General features: G+C 47.0%; 4 protein-coding genes across 4 annotated transcripts; 3 read left to right on the top strand and 1 right to left on the bottom strand.

Moving 5' to 3' along the window:
- Positions 1 to 4,588: 4,588 nt before the first annotated feature.
- LOC112895633 (heavy metal-associated isoprenylated plant protein 43-like) lies at positions 4,589 to 5,626 on the top strand. Its single transcript, XM_025963610.1, has 3 exons — positions 4,589 to 4,660; positions 4,768 to 4,843; positions 4,935 to 5,626. The coding sequence occupies exons 1-3, from the start codon at positions 4,652 to 4,654 to the stop codon at positions 5,372 to 5,374; spliced, it is 525 nt and encodes a 174-aa protein (XP_025819395.1). The 5' UTR covers positions 4,589 to 4,651; the 3' UTR covers positions 5,375 to 5,626.
- Positions 5,627 to 7,969: 2,343 nt separating this feature from the next.
- On the top strand, positions 7,970 to 9,133 carry LOC112895276 (heavy metal-associated isoprenylated plant protein 43-like). The gene is made up of 3 exons (XM_025963221.1): positions 7,970 to 8,163; positions 8,278 to 8,353; positions 8,449 to 9,133. Exons 1-3 carry the CDS (start codon positions 8,155 to 8,157, stop codon positions 8,859 to 8,861), a joined length of 498 nt encoding a protein of 165 aa, XP_025819006.1. The 5' UTR covers positions 7,970 to 8,154; the 3' UTR covers positions 8,862 to 9,133.
- Positions 9,134 to 10,118: 985 nt separating this feature from the next.
- On the bottom strand, positions 10,119 to 11,712 carry LOC112894009 (probable transcription factor At3g04930). Its single transcript, XM_025961563.1, has one exon. It carries the CDS (start codon positions 11,626 to 11,628, stop codon positions 10,417 to 10,419), a length of 1,212 nt encoding a protein of 403 aa, XP_025817348.1. The 5' UTR covers positions 11,629 to 11,712; the 3' UTR covers positions 10,119 to 10,416.
- Positions 11,713 to 13,543: 1,831 nt separating this feature from the next.
- Positions 13,544 to 17,970, top strand: LOC112893413 (T-complex protein 1 subunit beta). The gene is made up of 11 exons (XM_025960724.1): positions 13,544 to 13,700; positions 13,865 to 13,921; positions 14,373 to 14,438; positions 14,549 to 14,660; positions 14,916 to 15,044; positions 15,521 to 15,592; positions 15,978 to 16,093; positions 16,202 to 16,278; positions 16,495 to 16,980; positions 17,088 to 17,403; positions 17,488 to 17,970. The coding sequence occupies exons 2-11, from the start codon at positions 13,865 to 13,867 to the stop codon at positions 17,632 to 17,634; spliced, it is 1,578 nt and encodes a 525-aa protein (XP_025816509.1). The 5' UTR covers positions 13,544 to 13,700; the 3' UTR covers positions 17,635 to 17,970.
- The last annotated feature ends 1,900 nt before the right edge of the window (positions 17,971 to 19,870 follow it).

Genomic DNA, 19,870 nt, shown 5'->3' with positions numbered 1-19,870 from the left:
CATAGTTTAACTACAGCGCGTGGTTTAGAAGCCTGCAGTTCACTAGGAAAACGCTACTCTAACGAACAAACGAAGGAAATTATTGCACATGTGCACTGTAACAACAGAAAATGGCAGCACTAGTTCTTCACTTCACTTTCCATCCCCCAGGTTCTCACTTATACTTGAAAGTTCTCAGCTTAGTTAAGCGAGGAGGAAAGGAGAAAAGACACATGCATGAGGATGTTCAAAATGGTCCCAGACTCACAGATGAGAGAATCGCATGAGGATGCTGACACATGCATGAGGATTGCATTTTTATTCATCATCTTTTTTTAGAGGAACTGTCCCGGCATCCTTTCTGAAGACAATGGATATGCAATCGACAAAACCCTCTGAAGTCGGCACTCTTCTGTCGAAAATAAAGAAATGAAGAGGTCTCCTTGAGCTAGGCTGGACGCGCTCAATTAGAAAACAAAGACTTGGTTTACCAATTCAGTCCATGCACCGTCTTGCAATTTGCATGCCAACAACTTGATGCCAACTGGCAGAACTGACCAATCCCTGCATTTCCATCAACGCAATGCGACCAACTACGGCAAGACAGTACGACCACGTCCTTACTCCTTTCAGCCAGTTCGCCACAAAGAAATGGCGCCTCAGCAGTTGAGTTGGGGCCTGTTTGGTTTCACTTACCTGAGAATCGCTTATCTGAGAATCAAGATTTTCTGATAATCCGCTGTCTGAAGAATCTGCTGTCTGAAGAATCTAGGGTGTTTGGCAATCATATTTCTTAAATTATTGTGTGTTCTTAATCTGTGGTAGTAGCTGCTTAATCCATCTACAGCACAAAAGCATGATATAAAGATCATTTTTTTAAATAGAACAAACACCTATTCAATTAAATCTTGATTTTAGGAGATGCCGTACGCAGAACCACTTGAATTCTTATGTCTGAAAACCTGAGTATATCTATGAGGAGGAAGAAAAATTACCTTGAAGCACCTCCAGCAAGATCGATCCGGCTGGATCTGTTCGGCGGTGACCCTGGGGAGGAGGGGCGACGACCAGGCGACCGGTGCAGATGGGGCGGCGGCTAGTGCAGAGGGGGCGGCCGGCCGGCCGGCGAGCGAGGGGAAGGGGGCGCCGCTCCTGGAGATGGGGAGGGGCGCAGAGGGGGCGGCGGCCGGTGCAGATGGGGCGGCGGCTGGTGCAGAGGGGGCGCCCGGGCGTCGAGCGAGGGGAAGGGGGCGCCGCTCCTGGAGATGGGGAGGGGCGCAGAGGGGGCGGCGGCCAGTGCAGATGGGGTGGCGGCTGGTGCAGAGGGGGCGGCCGGGCGTCGAGCACCTTATAGTCTCGATGCAACCAAGGAAGTACTCGAAGAAGACTTTCAAGAAGGAGTTTCAGAAGAGGCTGTAGAACTACTTCAGAAGTACTCGAAATGCCTGCAGTACTCGGCTATGAAGAGCTCGGGGGCTTGTCAGGGATAGATCCCCTGGGTACCACAAGGAAGCTTCCCGTGAGGAAAAAGAAGTCTGATTCCTACTAGGATTCCACTGTAATCCTACTAGGACTCATATCTTGTAATCCTACTAGAACTCCTACCTAGTAATCCTACTAGGAACCCCGTCCCTTAGGATATATAAAGGAGGGCAGGGTACCTAGATAGGCAGAGAACCAACATAGAGCAACCAACAGGCAACTCAACACCCAAGCGCAGGGCGCAATATACAACACCCCAAAACAGGACGTAGGGTATTACCCTACTCTAGCGGCCCGAACCTGTCTAAATTTGTGTCTTGTGTCCTTGCGTTCACCTTCAAGTTCCGGATCCGGCGATCCCTCACCAAATAATCACCTACCTTAGGGTATTCCTGGGTAGGCTGACGGTGAAAACACCGACAGATGGGGAGGGGCGCAGAGGGGGCGGCGGCCGGTGCAGAGGAGGCCGGCGGCAGGGAGACGCGCTGGCGGCACAAGAGGTGGGAGGAGAGAGCAAGGGGTAGGGAGGACCGAGGGACAGGCGCACAGGCGCACGGGGTGGGGAGCTGAGGGAGGGGTATGCGGAGGAAAATGCGTTCGCTTTCCTGCGAATCGAGCGAAAGGAGGCCGACCAGAAAAATCGCTCGATAGTTGTATTTTGGATTCCCAGAGAAGCGATAGTGGAAAAAATCAAGCTGGTGAAGGAAGCGTTTGGCGGGATTCTCGCTTTTTTTCCACCGAGAATCCGATTTTAATCGGAACCAAACAGGCCCTTGACCTCTTGGTTGGCAGCTGGACAAGAACTACAACTACTCACAAGTCGCAAGCATTTTCTTTGCTTCGGGGAGCTTTCCATGAGGTCACTTTCTTCTCCGGTTACCCAGAGCTTTCGACATGCGATGTCTAGTAAGGTCAGTCATATATTTTTCTTATTATTGTACATATATAATTTTTTTGGTTTGGTCTCTGCAGAGAACGAATACTTGGTTAAGTAAACTAGGCAAAGCATGTCGTCCATGAACTTCTTGCTGATTTCCTCTATGGCACATGCGGAAGTCAGTGATCCGAGCTGATCTCGTCGGTAGGATACGCACGAACGCTATCCTGTCAGCGGTCACCAAGCTCCATCGAAGGTACTAAGAGTAAGAGCGAACTCTGAATCGTTGTGAGCTCTCACAAGTGACTGATTTGACTATATATGCCTAATGACAATAGATCGGCCTGCTGCTGCTAAAGGAGAATGCAACCATCCAGTTCAGCTGCAGCCTTGTTATTGGTAATAGTGTTGTAAAGTTTCTAATAAGAATAGATCGGCCTGCTAGCTCCATAAATAAATCGTTTAATAAACCATTAAAAAACTAGTAAGCAAACGACTACTGAAAAGCAGTAAGTAAGACTGCATCCTTTCAAGTTTCCATTCTACGTTATTGTCATACCTCCTGAAAATAATAAAGAGTGGGTTAATCATATGACCTCGATCTAAATCATCTTGTTAGTCAATCATATGACTAGTTCCTACCCAATGTTACATTTGGCACTCAAGTTGACTTCTCCGTTCGCCGCTGTGTCCCAGAGCTTCCAACAAGGTCCCCTACATTCTTCCTCTGTTTCAGACTCGCTCAACACAGAATGTCTAAGTCAGTAACATTGTTTATGCCTCTGCCAGAGAAAACTAAAAGGCATAATTCTTGGTTAAGTAACTTGATCAATCATGCCCGTGACCAATTACTGCTAGCTTATTGTTGGCTTCTGTTGGAGGTATGCAGAACACAGTGACTAGAGCTGATCTCATAGGCAGGAAATGCTGGACTGCTGCTATATTTTGAACCGTCACCGTGCTAGAACGAAAGAGAGAACTTTCAACACCCCGCGCCACTCCCGCGTCCTAATCCCGCGTCATGAGTATGCTTACATGCATCGTCATGCAAGGATCAAGTCTGATGTCATGTTGATGCCACGCGAGCTGCACACCGACAACAATGATCATAAATGTTGACGAATACAAGGGTCCAGAGTCGAAAAGAAGAGGATCTCAGCCAAGAGACCAGTTTATGCAGTTCTTCATGTGGTTCTACATTTTTGCAATAGAGCTAGTCTACCAAAGGTTTGTCATTCCTTATCACCGGGAGTGTACATAGTAAGAGTTGCTTGTGATGTCCCGTACATGATTTTGTTTGGCTTTGTTTGGATATTGGTTTCAGTTTCGTATGCGTCGTTTTCATTTTCTGTCACTTGATCCATTGTTCATTCTAATAATTCAACTTAACTTTGCTTGAATATCGATTTTATTCAAGCGAAAACCACAGGTGTTGTCATCAGCATAGTTATTTTTTTTCGAGATTCTTTAATAGAGTTGAACGACAATAATGCTGCACGTCACTTTTGCCAGATTCCACAAGCAACTAGTGAGTAATTTATTATTAGTATACATATGAGCACCATGTTCAAATTAACGCGGTTGCCAGTGAATTTCACCATCCTCCAATCATTGATGCCAAGCAGTGGTCTGCTTAGGTAAATCACATAAAAGGTGAACAAATACAAAAATTAGTTTCAAGTTTTGCCAAGTTCGCTTCCAGGGAAGGTGTTATGATCAGGATTTCCTTATTTTAGTAAACTGGGGGACCCCCACTTTCTGATCACTGAATGGTGTTCGTTGGGGGTGTTGGGCGAGTTCAAACTAAAACAAACCCCTGACTGACGTTTCCACGAACGAACCAACAAACAGCGAGTAGGGGACCCGGTTTGATGAGAGAAGACACATATAGCTAGTGCCCCTTAATTACTCCCTAAAAATTCCCCGTCCCAACTAGCATTTGTACCAGCAAAAAGGCCGGCCAATCCTCATGAGCTAAAAGTCAGTGACATCTCAGAGCATGGGAATTGACTAAGCAGTGGAGCTGACAGTTGCAACCTCCAGCGTTCAGAAACAGGGTTAGGATAATCCCACGAGGGCAAGTTTGTATATCTTTGTGGAGCACAAGTGTGTGCATATTCCCACGACCAGGTCCCGGCCAATGGCGGGTCGGCAGTTGCTGCTGCCTCGCCGAGTTGACTTCCAGAGTTGCCGCCTATATGAACAGCTTGGAACTGGACAGAGATTCTGCAGAACATTCGGTTCCAGCAGCAGTGTCTCCTCCTCCCGACACGCAGAATCTGCTGCCCAGCCCAGGGGTTCCATCAGCTCACAATGTCTAAGGTTGGTGATCATGCATGCCTTTTCATCTTCTTCAGGTTAACTCTGAATTCCTGGCCATGAACCATTTGTGCTGAGTGCTTGTGTTGCCAATCGATTACTCACTGCAGAAGATAGTGATCAAAGCTGACCTCGTTGGCCAAAAATGCAAGAGCGAGATCCTGGCAGCTGTTTCCAAGCTCCAAGGTAACGATCTTTCTGTCCATCAAACAATGCTGCCTATTCACAGAACATCAAGGCTGATACAGTGATACCGTTGTGGCCACCATTCATTCAGGGATCAAGTCCTTGGACATCGACGCCGACAAGTGCACGCTGACGGTGGTGGGCACCGTGGACCCGGTGTGCGTCGTGCTGAGGCTCAAGAAGAAGTGCTTCGCGGCGTCCATCGTCAGCGTGGAGGACGACAAGCCCAAGCCGAAGGACCCCTGCAAGGAGGCGTGCGAGAAGCTCTGCAAGGAGAAGTGCGAGAAGATCACCTGCTGCAAGGAGTGCAAGGAGAAGTGCGAGAAGGAGTGCAAGGACAAGTGCGAGAAGGCCTGCGAGGCGTGGCTCGGGAAGGGCTGCTGCTCCTGCGGCCGCTGCAGCAAGCCGGGCCCCGGCTTCTACTGCAACCCCGGGCCCAGCTACCCCTACCACTACGGGTGCCCCAGCAGCTACCCCTACTACGCCTGCTACGAGGAGAGGTCACCTGATGGAGCGTGCGCCATCCAGTAGGTTCTGCTGCGAGTTCTGCTGCATACCGTTACTTCACCGAGACATGGTCTCCAGGGGTTGTATCTTGCTATGGCATGTTTGTGGATTCTGCTCTGCATTTTTCTAGTTTCTGTTCATTGCTTTTTCCGTTGTACTATGTGTATGGTTTGAGAATTTGGATGGTTAGTTCTCTCTCACTGAAGGTAGAGTATGGCAGTATGCTGCATTCCTGTTGTGGCCTGGTTGTCTGTCTACCTGTGCAATGAGTGTTCTTCTCTTTCATCATCTGTAAATTAAAGATAATGGATCACAAAATTTGGCTCCACAACTGCTGTGGAAAATGAATCGTGTTGGCCGCACAGAATGACTCAAAAATGTTAAGTGCGTTTTCTTTTGTGGTTTTAAAAAAATGTAGATTTTATGATCAAGAAAACAGGGAGCAGAGATGATCGCCACACAGTGCAGACCAAACAGAAACCTTGTACCAGGACTACAATTCAACCAGCATATATAAAATAAACCAAGTCATAACCAACTAACGTGGGAAGAAGGGCAGCTATAAGAAGAAACTCTCCAGGTCCACAAAAAGACAAGGTAAGGTGCTTTCTTAACAGTTAAAACTGGTCAATGCAAATAGTGAATACCAAAAGTCACCAAGGATAAATGAATCTAAGCATCAGCTATCACCAACTCCAAACAGCATAAAGCATCAATTCCTGGTAACATTAGTCTTCAGTCAAAACCAAATACCAACCACAAATAGTAAGTCCGCGAGGTAAACTTAATTAAAGCAGGGCCTTAGGGAAATTTCTTCCCTGTGCAGTTAATGGCTATTGGATCATCAGATTTGGGCCGGAATTCGATAGCTCTATTAGGAGCAAATTCATCGATCAGCACACGGTTTTGATAGGAGCTCGGTTTCAGGAGCCAAACATGATCCGATTTTTGGCTGAAATTTGGTCAGCTCATGGGGGACTTACTGATCTACGGTTCTTCCAATTTTGAAGGCATTTTCCATTTATATCTTTGGTTTGCTTGAGGTGATATGAACTTCGAAGGAGACATAAGTTTTCACTGCAGATGAAAAAAGAGGCCGGATTAACTGTTGGACGGGCCTGGGGAGCAGTTTTGGAGCTCAAAAATTAGGCCCGGCTCAAGCCTGATCTCAAATAATAAAATGATTGTTTTACACGTAAATAATGGGTGTCCGCCCCAATTGTGTTAGGTTGATGGGTTATTATTGGGCTGCCAGCCATTGATTTTATGCTCAATTTTTTTTTCAGGCTTGCTCGCAAAATACTCGTGTCTAGAAGGGGATAATGGGATATTGCTACTGTCCGTGCTCTGTCTCGCTCTATATTGGTGGATCTTCTCATCTTCGACTATGTACAGTACAGACGCACATAAGGATCTTCTCATCTTCAACTATGCTCAGCACAGACGCAGACACTTATATACATGTACGCACACTCACCTCTACGAGCACCTTCGAGAGATTGGGCCGGTATCACATCGCTTATGAAAGAATAGTGTCGGTTAAATTCTGAAATAATCAGAAAAAATGCGAGCATCCATGTCGAGTCTAGAATTAGAACCTTGTATGCAATTTCCACCGCAAGAAACCTTACCAGCAGCTGAGTTACGCTCAGTCTCCAAGAATATCATTTCAAGTCATAATTATTCCATATTAAAAGTCTTGAAAAAAACAAAAGAGAGGATAATCATATGACCTCTCAATCATATCATGACGTCAAACACCAGTTCTTAACCCTATCCAATGGTACCTTTGGCTGCTAATTTAGTTTTGAAATCATGATATCCCAAAATATAGGTTGTTTTAGACTTTCTACAGTTATAAATATTACTATGCACTTAAATATACGCTATATACGTAAACTTTACTGTATCTTTTAAAACCTCAAAACAGCCTATAATTTAAAATAGGAGAGAGTACAGTTCTAACGTTTTATTAAAGAAACAATCGACGCCTCCATCTCCTTGTCGGCTCGTCCTACGTCAACCGGTCTCCTCCATGGAGAAAATTAAGCTCTAGTGCTCCATACACGAACAAAAGCTTTACTGGTACTTTAGTGACAATACGACTGCCTGTGAACCACGCCGGCCTTTTTCTGTAAACAAGTCCATCTAGTAAACGCTCAAACCAAGCCGAGACAAATTGAGCAGGCAAAGAGATCGCTCGAATTCCAACTGTTCCCAAGTATTCTGCTGGGGAAGGTGTTTTCATCGTCCGGATCGCTTACTTTAGTGATCCGAAAGAATCATACGTGCATGCTCATCGATCGAATTCAAAACTAAAGCAAACATGTGGCCTGCTGCTGGTGTTTCCACGACGAGAACCAACCAACAACCCGGTTTTATGTGGCAACCGTATACAATCCCAATCCCTTGATCAAAATTCCACACCCTAACTAACATGTGTACAGTGCCACCAGCCGGAGCCGGCCAATCCCGGTGAGCAGAGTCACTGACATCTTCAGAGTTCAGAGCAAGGATGGATGGTGCAACCTCCAGCATTCAGAAACAGTGCGACCGGTCGTGATGATTCGTGGAGGAAAGGTGTCAGCATATTCCTAAGACGGTAAGACCGAGGTCCCAGGTCCCAGCCAATGGGGCATCGGCAAATGCTGCCTTGACGAGTTGACTTCCAGAGCAGGCGAGCAGCCACCTTATTTGAAGAGCTCGGGATTGGGGAAGGATTCTGCACAACCTTCAGGTCCAGCAGCAGAGTCCTTCTCCGGGCACTCAAAGTCTACGTATCCCCAGGGCTATCATCAGCTCAAATGTCGAAGGTCTCTGACCATTTCTGTTTCTGCCGATATTGATTCTGAATCTCTGTTCTCTGATCAGGAACCATTTGTTCTGACGGGGTGTTGTGATGTCCAATTGTCCGTTACTCCTTGCAGAAGATAGTGATCAAAGCCGACCTCGTCGGCAAAGCATGCATGAGCGACATCCTGTCGGTGGTCGCCACGCTCCAAGGTAATCTCTATCCGTCTCTCCAGCAATAAAGCATCATGCCTTTGCCAGGAAAGAGTCTCTTACTACACCATGTCTGGGTCCGTGCCCTGCTCCAGGGATCAAGTCGATGGAGATCGACGCCGAAAAGTGCACGCTGACGGTGGTCGGCGCCGTCGATCCGGTGCGCATCGCGCAGAAGCTCAAGAAGAAGTGCTTCGCCGCGACCATCATCAGCGTGGCGGACGACAAGCCCAAGCCGCCGGAGCCGAAGGACCCCTGCAAGGAGGCCTGCGAGAAGCTCTGCAAGGAGAGGTGCGACAAGATCGCCTGCTGCAAGGAGTGCAAGGACAAGTGCGAGAAGGCGTGCAAGGAGAGGTGCGAGAGGCGTTGCAAGGCGTGGATCGAGGGGGGCTCCTGCTCCTGCGGCCGCTGCTGCAGGACGAGCCCGGGCTTCTGCTACACGCCCGGCTACCCCTACTGCGGGTGCGGCCGCGGCTGCGGCGGCTGGCCCGGGCCCTTCGGCTGCTAGGAAGAGAGTAGTAGCAGGGAGGAGAACGCATCAGCAGCAGCAGCAGCAGCAGTGTGGATTCTTCCAGCATGCTGCTATGGCTCGTCCATGAATTTCATCATCATGTACCTTTGTGCATTTTCACTGCTTTGGTTTCCTTATTACTATGCACATGTGGTTTGAGACTCTGGGATGACTAGGTCAGTATCTTGCAATGTTGTTCGTGTATTTGTTGTGCTCATGTAAAATAATGCGTTATACTCCCTCCGTTTTAAATTATAGGTCATTTGGCATTTTTAGATGTATAATTTTTATTATGTACGTAGATATTATATATATCTAGGTGCATAGTAAAATCTATGCATTTAGATATATCAAAACGACCTATAATTTGGAATAGAGGGAGTAATAAAAAAGTAAAGTCTTATGGATAATCCAATTCTGAGATCTTAAACTGATGTAGGACAATGAATCACATCAGTCACAAGACTGAATCGCATGCAAGAATTCCCAAATGTTTTACAAGAAAGCGATTGAGTTTCACCATCATACCTGATGCTCACCAAAACTGGGAGCAGGTTACCGGCAGAGGAAGCTGCTAGTGATTTGTCCTGCGTGCCCACACGGCCACACAGGCGGCGCAACCTTCTGCTCACTCTGACACTGCTTACTGCTTACTGCTTACTGGCAACTGTGGAAGCCCAGGAACGCTATTGTCTTTCGTAGCGAGACGATGAATTTTTGCCACGCCGGCCATTAAGGGCCACTGAAATGAAAACTTGAACAGGTGGGGCCGTGGGGGATCCTCTCCCCCTCCATTGACCCCTCAAAAAAAACTGTAAACTGGATGCTCACACATTGTATCAGGTCGTTCAAATAAACCAGGGACAGAGTTAACCAAGACGTTAACAACCAAATGTGAAAGGTCCTGAAAAAGAAAACAAGGTAAGATTTATTCTTTAAACAAGTCGATGAAAACGGTGAATTAACCACACTGTTGCAGGTGCATTTCAAGCAAAATAAAACACCAACCACCAAAGCAGATAGTAACATCAGTGAAGTTAACTTTACAAAACCAGGTGTGTTAATGATTGATTCAATAGTTAGAGGCTACTGTCTTCCCAATACACAAATGATTCTTGGATTCTTCTCTTGTTTATGCTCACTGCTCACTAAATAACGTACAAATGTGACACTAACAACTTGTCAGGACTACTGAATTTAAAATGATAAAAAGGAACACAAACTTCCCAATTCAAAGATAACAAGGTTAGCAACTTATCATGTCAACTATTCACTGCATTCTATTCTATCAAATGTGGGAATAAACATGTCTGACAATGAAGTGGTGAGTAGCAGGTAAACAATTCATCATCGTTCCATCTACAAATCAATGTTTCCAGCCTCTAATCTTATGACAACTACAAGCACCTAACTTAAAATCAAGTACAATTAGAATATGTTTTATAGCGAGCAACTCTGTATCTTTGATAAACAATCTCTCTGTTCCTGAGAAAATAATGTAATCTACGGGGCTCTGGCTCTGATGAGAACATCCATGGAAGAAGATAGCCAATCAACCTTCAGATGACCTGAGCTCTTGTAGAGCAGCGGTCACCTGCTCCCGGACAAGCTCAATCCTCTTGAGATAAACCTCAAGCTCCAGAATCTGCTGCTGCTTCCATTTCTCATCACCGGTCATCCCAGGGTTCGGGCCGGCAGTCCCGAAACCAAGAGCAAGAATGTCGAAGCCACCAATGCCGCCAAATCCCATGCCTAACCCCAATCCGAGTCCAGCCTGCCCAGCCGCAGCGACAGAGCTGATGAACTCCTTCAGTAATGGTGAGAGAATAGTCCGGACAACCTCCTCAGTGGCGCCACCGCCATTAGCTGGCATGGGCGAAGGTGTCGCCACCACTGGTGAGACAATCGGCAGTTGCACCGGATGCGGCGGTGCAAATGCCGGCGCCGAATTCTCGACAGAGACAACAAGCGGCTCCTGAGCCACGTCGTTCAACATCAGAGCGGACGTGGAAGGCAATGCTGGCGCCTCCAGCTCTTGCGCCGTCCTCCTCCGCACGCGGCGGCCTCCCCTGCCCCTCGGCGTGGGCGCGAACGCGCTCCCGCCGCCGCCATCCTCCATCGCGTTAGGCAATGCGGCGGCGGGGTTGATGTCGTCCTCGTCGGAGGCGTCGCCGGCGCTGGCGCCCTCGCCGCGCCTGAACGCGGGGCGCCAGATGTGGCGCGCGACGTCGTAGATGGCGCCCTCGTGCGCGCTCCGGAACGCGAACGCGGCGCCCTGCGCCGCCACGCGGGCGGCGCAGACGCGGTACTTCTTCTTGAGGCGGCGCAGCTTCTCGATGAGCTGGCTCTTGGTGAAATCGAAGGAGAGGCGGCGGCGGATCTCCTCGTAGAAGGGCCCCGTGTCGTACTGGTGCGACGCGAACGTGGTGCCCCGGCGCGCCGTGAAGTCGAGGAAGCCGCGCAGGATGAGGAGCTCCTCCTCGTCCGTCCACAGCCGCTGGAACAGCCGCCGCGAGTCCTCCGCGGCGCCCGCGCCCTGCGTCTGAGGCGGCGGCGGCGGAACCGCGCCGGAGGGCTCGGGGGCGGAGGCGGCCGCCGCCGCTGGAGTGGGAGGCGGGGCCGAGGTCGCGTCGGTGAGGGTTGGAGGGTCCTGCTGGTTGGCGAGGTCGGAGTTGGACGCGTCGGTGTCCGTGCCCTCGTCGTCGTCGCCGGCGGAGGAGGAGGCCGCGGCGGCGAGGGGGTGGTGGTCGTCGACCTCGGCCATGGCTGGGCTGGGTTTGGGGTCGGGATTGGATGGGGGAGGGGTTTGGTTGGAATCGGTTGCCGGATAGGACTGGGTCCGGCTGCGTGGCGTCGCGCGGGACGAGGCGTCGCCCGCCGCCGCCGGGCTGCGGGTTTTGGCTCGCTCCCTTTCGCTGGCAGGTGGGTCCGATATGCTAGTGGGAACCACTCGTCATGGACTGGTGAAAGCCTGGAGACAGGTGCGGGCCCGGCCTCCGAGGGCGCCGTCGAATGATGTGGTTGTGCTGGATAAACTGCGTGCACGCATGGTGGGCCCGGGAAGCACCGGTCCCACATGTAAGCATCGCATTCATCTTGAGGATGGTAATGTGGATGATTGATGATGAATGCGATTGAGGCCCTTTTTCTATACAGTTTAGTTAGCAGAAGAGAGCTAATAGGTGTTAATAGAATTTTTTATTTTTCCTACTTATCTAACTAAATTTTAGTCATTAATCCACTTTAGCATGTGCTAAACTTTAGCTTTAGACGATCCAAATAGGACTTAATTCTTGGACATCTTGAAAGTTGGGATAGATCATCACCACAGAAATAGCCGTCTGGCAGAACTGTTGAACTGTACAACGAAAATCCCGCGGTATTGTAAAATCCCACAGTATTCAACGAAAATCCCGCGGTATTATAAAATCCTACAGTATTCATCTTGAATAGAATGGCTCCCCAACCTCACCGTAGTCTTAACAAAAAATATCTCGGTAAGCAATGATATATTGTTAGCAAAAAAAAAGAAATTCCTATGTATTAACTTCTAGTTTCATTTTTCCTTTGTAAGATCGTAGAAAGGTGAAAACTATTCCTTTTCTAATTGTTTCAAAAAACAATATGTAGAATACTGCTATAGTCTACACACCACTCTTGTCATATGGTTTTTTTTCGAGATAAAAGGACGGAAGCACGGGGGCTCCTATATATCTTCTGGAAGGTGGCTAGCGTTTTCATCTTTAAAGTCCAAGAGCAGCCCATCGAACAGGCCCACGGGCCAGGATTCCTTCTGCGCGCCAGCATCGAAAGACAACAGCTAGCAAGCGTGGGACAGTAGCCGTAACCGCAGCTCAGCCCAGCGAGTAGCTTGCGCAAGCGCAGAAGCAGAACTGCTGCTGTCAGGAGCGGAGGAAGGCCCATCTGCCCATGCATGATCTTTTTTTTACTATATCTCGTTTCGTTTTCTCTACACCAATCCTTGTAATACGGGATTCAACATCTCTTATCAGCTGATTCAATATTTTCAAATAAAAAACTCAAAAACTTTGGACAAGATAGTTCAACATTTTTTAGAAAAATGTTGAAATAGTATATTGTATATGTTGGAATGACATATTAAAAAAGTTGAACTAGTACGTTGAGTTGTTGAAATGCTGCTAAAAGAATAAAAATATCATGTAGCATCTCATTTTGTAGCATTAATTCCAACAAATATTATGGTTCAAAGGGGCTTTGAATTAAATATGTGGTCCGAGAGAAAAGATCATTTCAATTTTGGAGTCTGTTTCTCTTCCCTTCCACCTCCCTCCACTAGCGTCACGACACGTGGACAGCCTACGGTGCTGCCCGCCTGCCGGTTCCCACGGCGAAAGGCTTATCCTGTTCGTCTGCTTCGCGCTGTGGCGTGGAAGCATGGTCCAGATATCGCTCGATGCAAATCTCGACCATTCAACTAGCCGTGCACCAATCTCAAACATTGGAAGGTGTATATTTACAAATCTAGTGGAAGATGTATAGGATTTCCACGGTTATAGGCCAAAAAAATTGACTAACCCAACAGAAAATTAGCGATACCACAGAAGCGGAACGCGATGGGCTGGTACGCCAGTACCCGCTGTCAGTGGGCTGTTCTGGGCCGTGCGGGCTGAAGAAGCCGAACGTGAGCATAAAGGAGGCCCCCAGCCGCTGGCCCTGCCGCCTCCCCCCATCTCGAAGGCTCGAAGCAGCGCCGGAGCGAGGGAAAGAGAAACCCTTGCCCTCTCCCCCGAGTCCCCAGCGTCGCCGCCGGCTTCAGCCGCCGCCGCTGCTCCGGATCTGCCCCCGCTGGTCTAGGTACCTGCCTTCCTCCCCCATGATCCGACCTTTCCAGGCCACTGGTCTCGGTGCCTGCCTCCTCCTCCCCTGCGATACGACCCTGCTGGCGCCGCCACTGGTGCTGGAGCCATGTGTTCGCTCGATGGGTTTGCTCACTTCAGCTTTGCCTCGTGTCCGCGCAGATGGAGAGGCTGTTCAAGGATGACGCCATCGAGGAGAAGGGCGAGCGCGCCCGGATGGTGAGGCTTCCACCCCCCAGCTCTCTGTGATCCGCGCAGTTTTTGCGCCGAGCTATGTTTTTTTTTTCTGTTTCTCGTCCCTCCCCCCTTCTAATTAGTGGTAGCATGCGGGAAGCCTCGAGTCGAATGCCTGGGTGGTAACTGCTTGCAGTGGTGTAGCATTTTTTCGGATCTGTTAAGTTGCAGCGGCCAGGCGCCTTGCTGCTGCACATGTGCTTCAGTAACTTTTCAGCTTGTTCAGTTAGTTCTGTAGATGCGCGTCTCTCATGTGCAGCTAAACCAGTTAAATCACTAATACTTATTTATTGTCTCAAGTTTTTATGATCTGCTGGCATATTAGATAGCAGAGTAATGAATTAATCTGATTTGCACTTTCTGAGGGTAGAATCTGCTAAGAACTATGTTTTGCATTTCTCTTATGTGCCCACCATGTAATGTCATCTCCTTGTAGGCATCTTTTGTCGGAGCCATGGCAATTGCAGATTTGGTCAAGACCACATTGGGACCAAAGGGAATGGTATGCTTCCAAATCTTACACATGCTAATTACATGTTGGTGCAAATATGCTAACACATTCATATTTTAGAGATATCTTCTCTTTTACCCTAATGGCCATTTTATGTCCAGGATAAGATCTTGCAATCAACTGGCAGAGGCCGGAGTGTTACCGTTACAAATGATGGGGCTACCATTTTGAAGTCGCTTCACATTGACAATCCTGCCGCGAAGGTCCTTGTTGGTATCCTTTCATTTGAATATTGAAAAAGAAAGGAGGTAGGATGTTTTTTCTTTAATTTACATTTTAAAAAAAAATACAAAAGATTCCTCAATGATAGCCTTGCAACTGTGACAGTAAATCACTGTTGAAGTTGTATTGTTTCTCCAGATCTAGCAATATATTATTCTTCATATCTACTCCTTGCGCCATTTGATCTGTGTGTTGTACGTAATCTCTGTCATGCAAAAAAAAGAGCTATTCCTTAATGAGTGTCAGACATATCAAAAGTTCAAGATGATGAAGTTGGTGATGGAACAACTTCTGTCGTTGTTTTGGCTGGAGAGCTTTTGAGGGAGGCTGAGAAGTTGGTTAACATGAAGATTCATCCCATGACCATTATTGCAGGTAATTATGATTGTTTGAGGGATAACATGTGTTCAAGAAAATTTGTTTTGATCAAACATGATTAATTTGCCATGCCATTACCAAATCAAAAAGCCTGGTTACTTGAACAAGATCTTGCCTTCATTAGTGGCATAGTAAATATCAAATCATTCAGATACAAGGAATGAAAGTTGATTCAACTGGTAAATATCAGATTTAAATTTTGAGGTGTGGTTCACTCAGTTCATATTACTTTTGGAACTAAGATTTCCCAAGGATTGGCCTGTACCCAAGTAAAAAGAAACATTCGAAATATAGTGAGTTAGGGCACTGTTCTGATGATAGACTTCTTTGCTTACATTTCTGTGCCTTCATTCTAACCGAGTCTGGTTTACCTGGTATATGTGATATGTCTATATTCTGGATGAGTGTCTGCAAAGTTGAAGGTATTATTGAAGTTACTTATCTATATTTGTTACTTCTTCCCTAAACATTAGGTTTCAGAATGGCTCTTGAGTGTGCAAGAAATGCTTTGCTACAAAGGACCATGGACAACAAAGAAAATACAGGTGAATTGTTTTCTCAGTCGTGGTTATGTAACTGCATATCAAATTGCATTTCTTTATGAAGACTATCATTCTGTTCAGTGGAGGAAAAAAATTGTATTCATCAACTATATTTTTTCTTAACATGCAGATGCATTTTGCTTTTCTCACCTGTAACTTGTCACTTCCTGAACTACACATTATAGGTTATAACACATATGATATGGCATTATTGAAATGTAGTTTAGTGCAGAGTGATTCTCAAGTACATCATTGATATGTAGTTTAGTGCATAGTGATTCTCAATGTGATGCATAAAATCAAATGTTTTCCCTCTTTCACATGATGTTATCTCTTGTATATGCCATCCACCACATTGATCTTACTACAACTTCCTTTTGTGCTGCAGATAAGTTCAGAGCTGATCTCATGAACATTGCTATGACTACCCTTAGTTCAAAAATTCTTTCCCAGGATAAGGAGTACTTTGCTGAACTTGCAGTTGATGCTGTCTTAAGGCTTAAGGTATTTGAGTTATCATTGGACTTCTAATATTCTTAGGATGATGTTATTCAGTCATGTTGTCACAATGTGATTCTTAGAATATTGATTAATGTTTGTAAATTGTGACAGGGTAGCACCAACTTGGAAGCCATTCAAATTCTGAAGAAACCTGGAGGATCTCTTAAGGACTCCTTTTTGGATGAAGGGTATGTTGTTCCTCTTCATCCTTATCCCTGCATTCAATGGCCTTTATTGTCTTGGCTTCTAATTACTTAGTAGTATCTTATAAGTAGTTCAATATTGACACTGCACACTGCTCCGCAAATGCTGAGTGTACTTGTAAACTCTTTTTCTACTTTACCAGACACAAAAGGATTGTAGTGCTGCTTTTCCTTTCTGAATGGACGATTTATGTTTTCTAGGTTCATTCTTGACAAGAAAATTGGCATTGGGCAACCTAAGAGAATTGAGAATGCCAAAATTTTGGTTGCAAACACTGCTATGGACACAGATAAAGTTAAGATCTATGGGGCACGTGTCCGGGTGGATTCAATGTCTAAGGTTGCAGATATTGAAGCTGCTGAAAAGCAGAAAATGAGAGAGAAGGTGCAGAAGATTATAGCGCATGGGATCAACTGTTTTGTCAACAGGCAGTTAATCTATAACTTCCCTGAAGAACTCTTTGCTGATGCTGGCATACTCGCAATCGAGCATGCTGATTTTGAGGGCATTGAACGGCTAGCTCTTGTCACGGGTGGTGAGATTGCATCAACTTTTGATAATCCGGAGTCTGTTAAGCTTGGGCACTGCAAGGTTATTGAAGAGATTATGATTGGGGAGGACAGGCTAATTCATTTCTCTGGGGTTGAGATGGGACAGGCTTGCACCATTGTCCTGCGGGGAGCGAGGTATATCTGATTTACCTAGCTTTTATCTTGCAGGATTACTGTGTACCATCTATGCATTTCAACTTGACATATATTCCCTGAATGTATATGACTTTTGTTGTCTGCAGTGAGCATGTGCTTGATGAGGCTGAGAGGTCCTTGCATGACGCCCTATGCGTGCTGTCCCAGACAGTGAACGACACCCGCGTCTTGTTTGGGGGTGGATGGCCTGAAATGGTGATGGCCAAAGAAGTTGATGAGCTTGCAAGGAAGACCCCTGGGAAGAAATCTCATGCTATCGATGCTTTCTCCCGTGCCCTGCAAGCCATCCCAACAACCATAGCTGACAATGCTGGTTTGGATAGTGCTGAGCTCATAGCTCAGCTCCGGGCTGAGCACCACAAGGAGAACTGCACTGCTGGAATTGATGTCATCACGGGCAGCGTAAGTTCACTGAGACGGGAAAAGTATCATTCGCTCATTTAGATTTATGCAGTCTCTAAAACTAGCCACCCCATATGTCCACAGGTTGGAGACATGCAGAAGCTGGGGATTCAAGAGTCATTCAAGGTGAAGCAGGCCATCCTTCTGTCCGCGACGGAGGCGGCAGAGATGATCCTCAGGGTCGATGAGATCATAACCTGCGCCCCACGCAGAAGAGAGGACAGGATGTGACCGCGCACACGCGTATCTTTGAATTAGGGTGTGTGTTTCTCCCCAGTTGCAGGGGTCACTGTGATTTTATTAAGTTTGGGGTGCTCTTGAGCCCCCGAGCAACTGGGACCTGTTATTTGTGCAACAATGCGAATGTTACGACTTGCAGCAGTCTCCCCCTATCTAGGCCTTTTGTTTTAAATCCTAGTTGGTGTATCCCCTTGGTAGCTAGTGCCAGCAGTGTGCTTGTATTGTGACTGGAGACGGTGTTGCTGCTTCTGGTGTTGATGTGGAATGGCATGGGCCTTTGGACCTTGTATGGTCATTTTTGTTAGCAGAAGTTGAATATTCATTATACAGTTTTGCATGTTGGTGGCTTTCGACAATTATACGTTGATCCAACCGGTTCCAAACTTTCAATCCTGACACGCAAGAGGACTAGAGAAGCAAAGGGAACCTATTAGAATATCACACTGAAATCTTCAGGTTTTCGCCTCACCTCGCAGCCCTGTGGCAAGCCAGCCGATCTCTCCGAGGGAGCCGGAGGAACCGCTGGCACACCGAGAACGGGTCATCGGGGACGGGCGGCCCATTGGCTCAGGCTGCTAGGCGCTGTGTGGGAACCAGGTCGGTGGAGGAGGCAGCACCCCCAGTCCACCACCCACGCGGCGAGAGGTAAACTCTGGTCGGCAGTCGTGAAGCCACGGGCGCTGTCACACGGAGGTGGAGTGAACAGCGCCTTCCAGCGCGGGTGCGAGTTGCGACTAAATCAGTCACCAGATCCAACAGGTAGAGCCGTAGAGGTTTGGTTCGAATTCTATCTGATAGCAAGCCCATTCATTCCCTGCTATTTACAGTTCGTAGTTTCGCAAAGTAAAATGCGCGCAAATGTTGCCGCTAAGGAGGCGAGGCGGCTTCATAACAGTCCCGCCCATAAGATGTTCGACGCAATGTCTGAACAAGCTCCGATGGCTGCTTAGCATTGGCGTTGCTGTCGACCACAGTGGGTGCTCGACACAACGCCTATGGATGCCAACACGTGACATGAAGCCATGTAGGATCCTCTGGATTACTTTGGGACTTTGGGTTGCATGGTCCGAATATGTTTGGTTTGGCATTTGAAACTTCGGGGAAAGGTTGCTATTACTTGAGTTGGGATGCATTTTCCGGTTTGGAACACACTGCCATGGTGGTCTGAGTGGGAGGGACTGACTGTCCAATGCCTTTGTTGCCAGCCGATAGGTGTATGTGTAAGGCAGAAAACCCAAATACCCATACCAAAGTACTTAGTCAGGAGCACAGGTCTAGGCCCTGCCCGAAAGAAAGCTACCGAGAAACATAGCAGCAAAACAGGACCAACACTAGTTTAGGGACTGCTACTCTGTTAATGCAGGAGTGCAGGACCAAACTTGCCCGTGCATAAGCATGTCTGCAATTCTGTGTTTTCCCTGGGCCATTGCAAAGCTTGTAGGCTGTAGCAGCTTGGAGGGGGCCAACCATGCCGGGCTAAGTTGTCAGCTGTTGAGTATTCCTCATGGAGTCATGGACCACAAGTTGCCTGAACAATCTGCATTCAGAATACTAGATGGAGCCCCAAATTGCCATATACGAAATTATTAGCTGACATGAGATGCGTACTGTAGGCCTACGAGTTAGTCAGTTTCCAGGATACAGTATCTACTATACCATACATGAGTGCTGTTGAAAAGATCCCATACTCTTAAGAATTCTTGCAGCTCCAGGAATAGTTAGTGATTACTTGTGTCTTTTATCCGTCTATTGTTAACAATCTGTCATTTGGAGCTAGCATGTTGGTTCATGGATTTTCTGCTCGAAGATTTGGTATGGTCAGAGGTTGTCAATTGTCATTTATATTTTCTTGATCATGCAGTGTCATGACTTGTGAGAGATATCAAATAAAAGTTCTAGGAACAATGAACATTCCACTGTCTTTGAAGGCCAAGTTTTACAAGTGTGCTTTGCTTTTATGACTATTTTCTGCCATATTTCCTCTTTTTACTTTCCCTGGGACAAAAGAGGTTTCAAATTCCTTTGTGAATTTTTGTTTTTGGCAAACTGTTTGGTTTCTTTAGAATTTTCTCAATCATAGGCGTATAGAAAAATATACAATCAGTAAATGAGATGAATGCATTAAGTTTGCTTATGTTGATGTCTTGATGAATCTAAACCTCGTTTAAGGTCTGAGATCCAGCACTCCAACTCAAGAATGGAGTCTGGAAATATGTTAATTGACTTG

The sequence above is a fragment of the Panicum hallii genome, chromosome 5 (genome assembly GCF_002211085.1).
Source record: "Panicum hallii strain FIL2 chromosome 5, PHallii_v3.1, whole genome shotgun sequence".
Lineage (NCBI taxonomy): Eukaryota > Viridiplantae > Streptophyta > Magnoliopsida > Poales > Poaceae > Panicum > Panicum hallii.
Note: the sequence above shows the minus strand (reverse complement) of the source record. Positions and strands in the feature narration are given on the sequence as shown.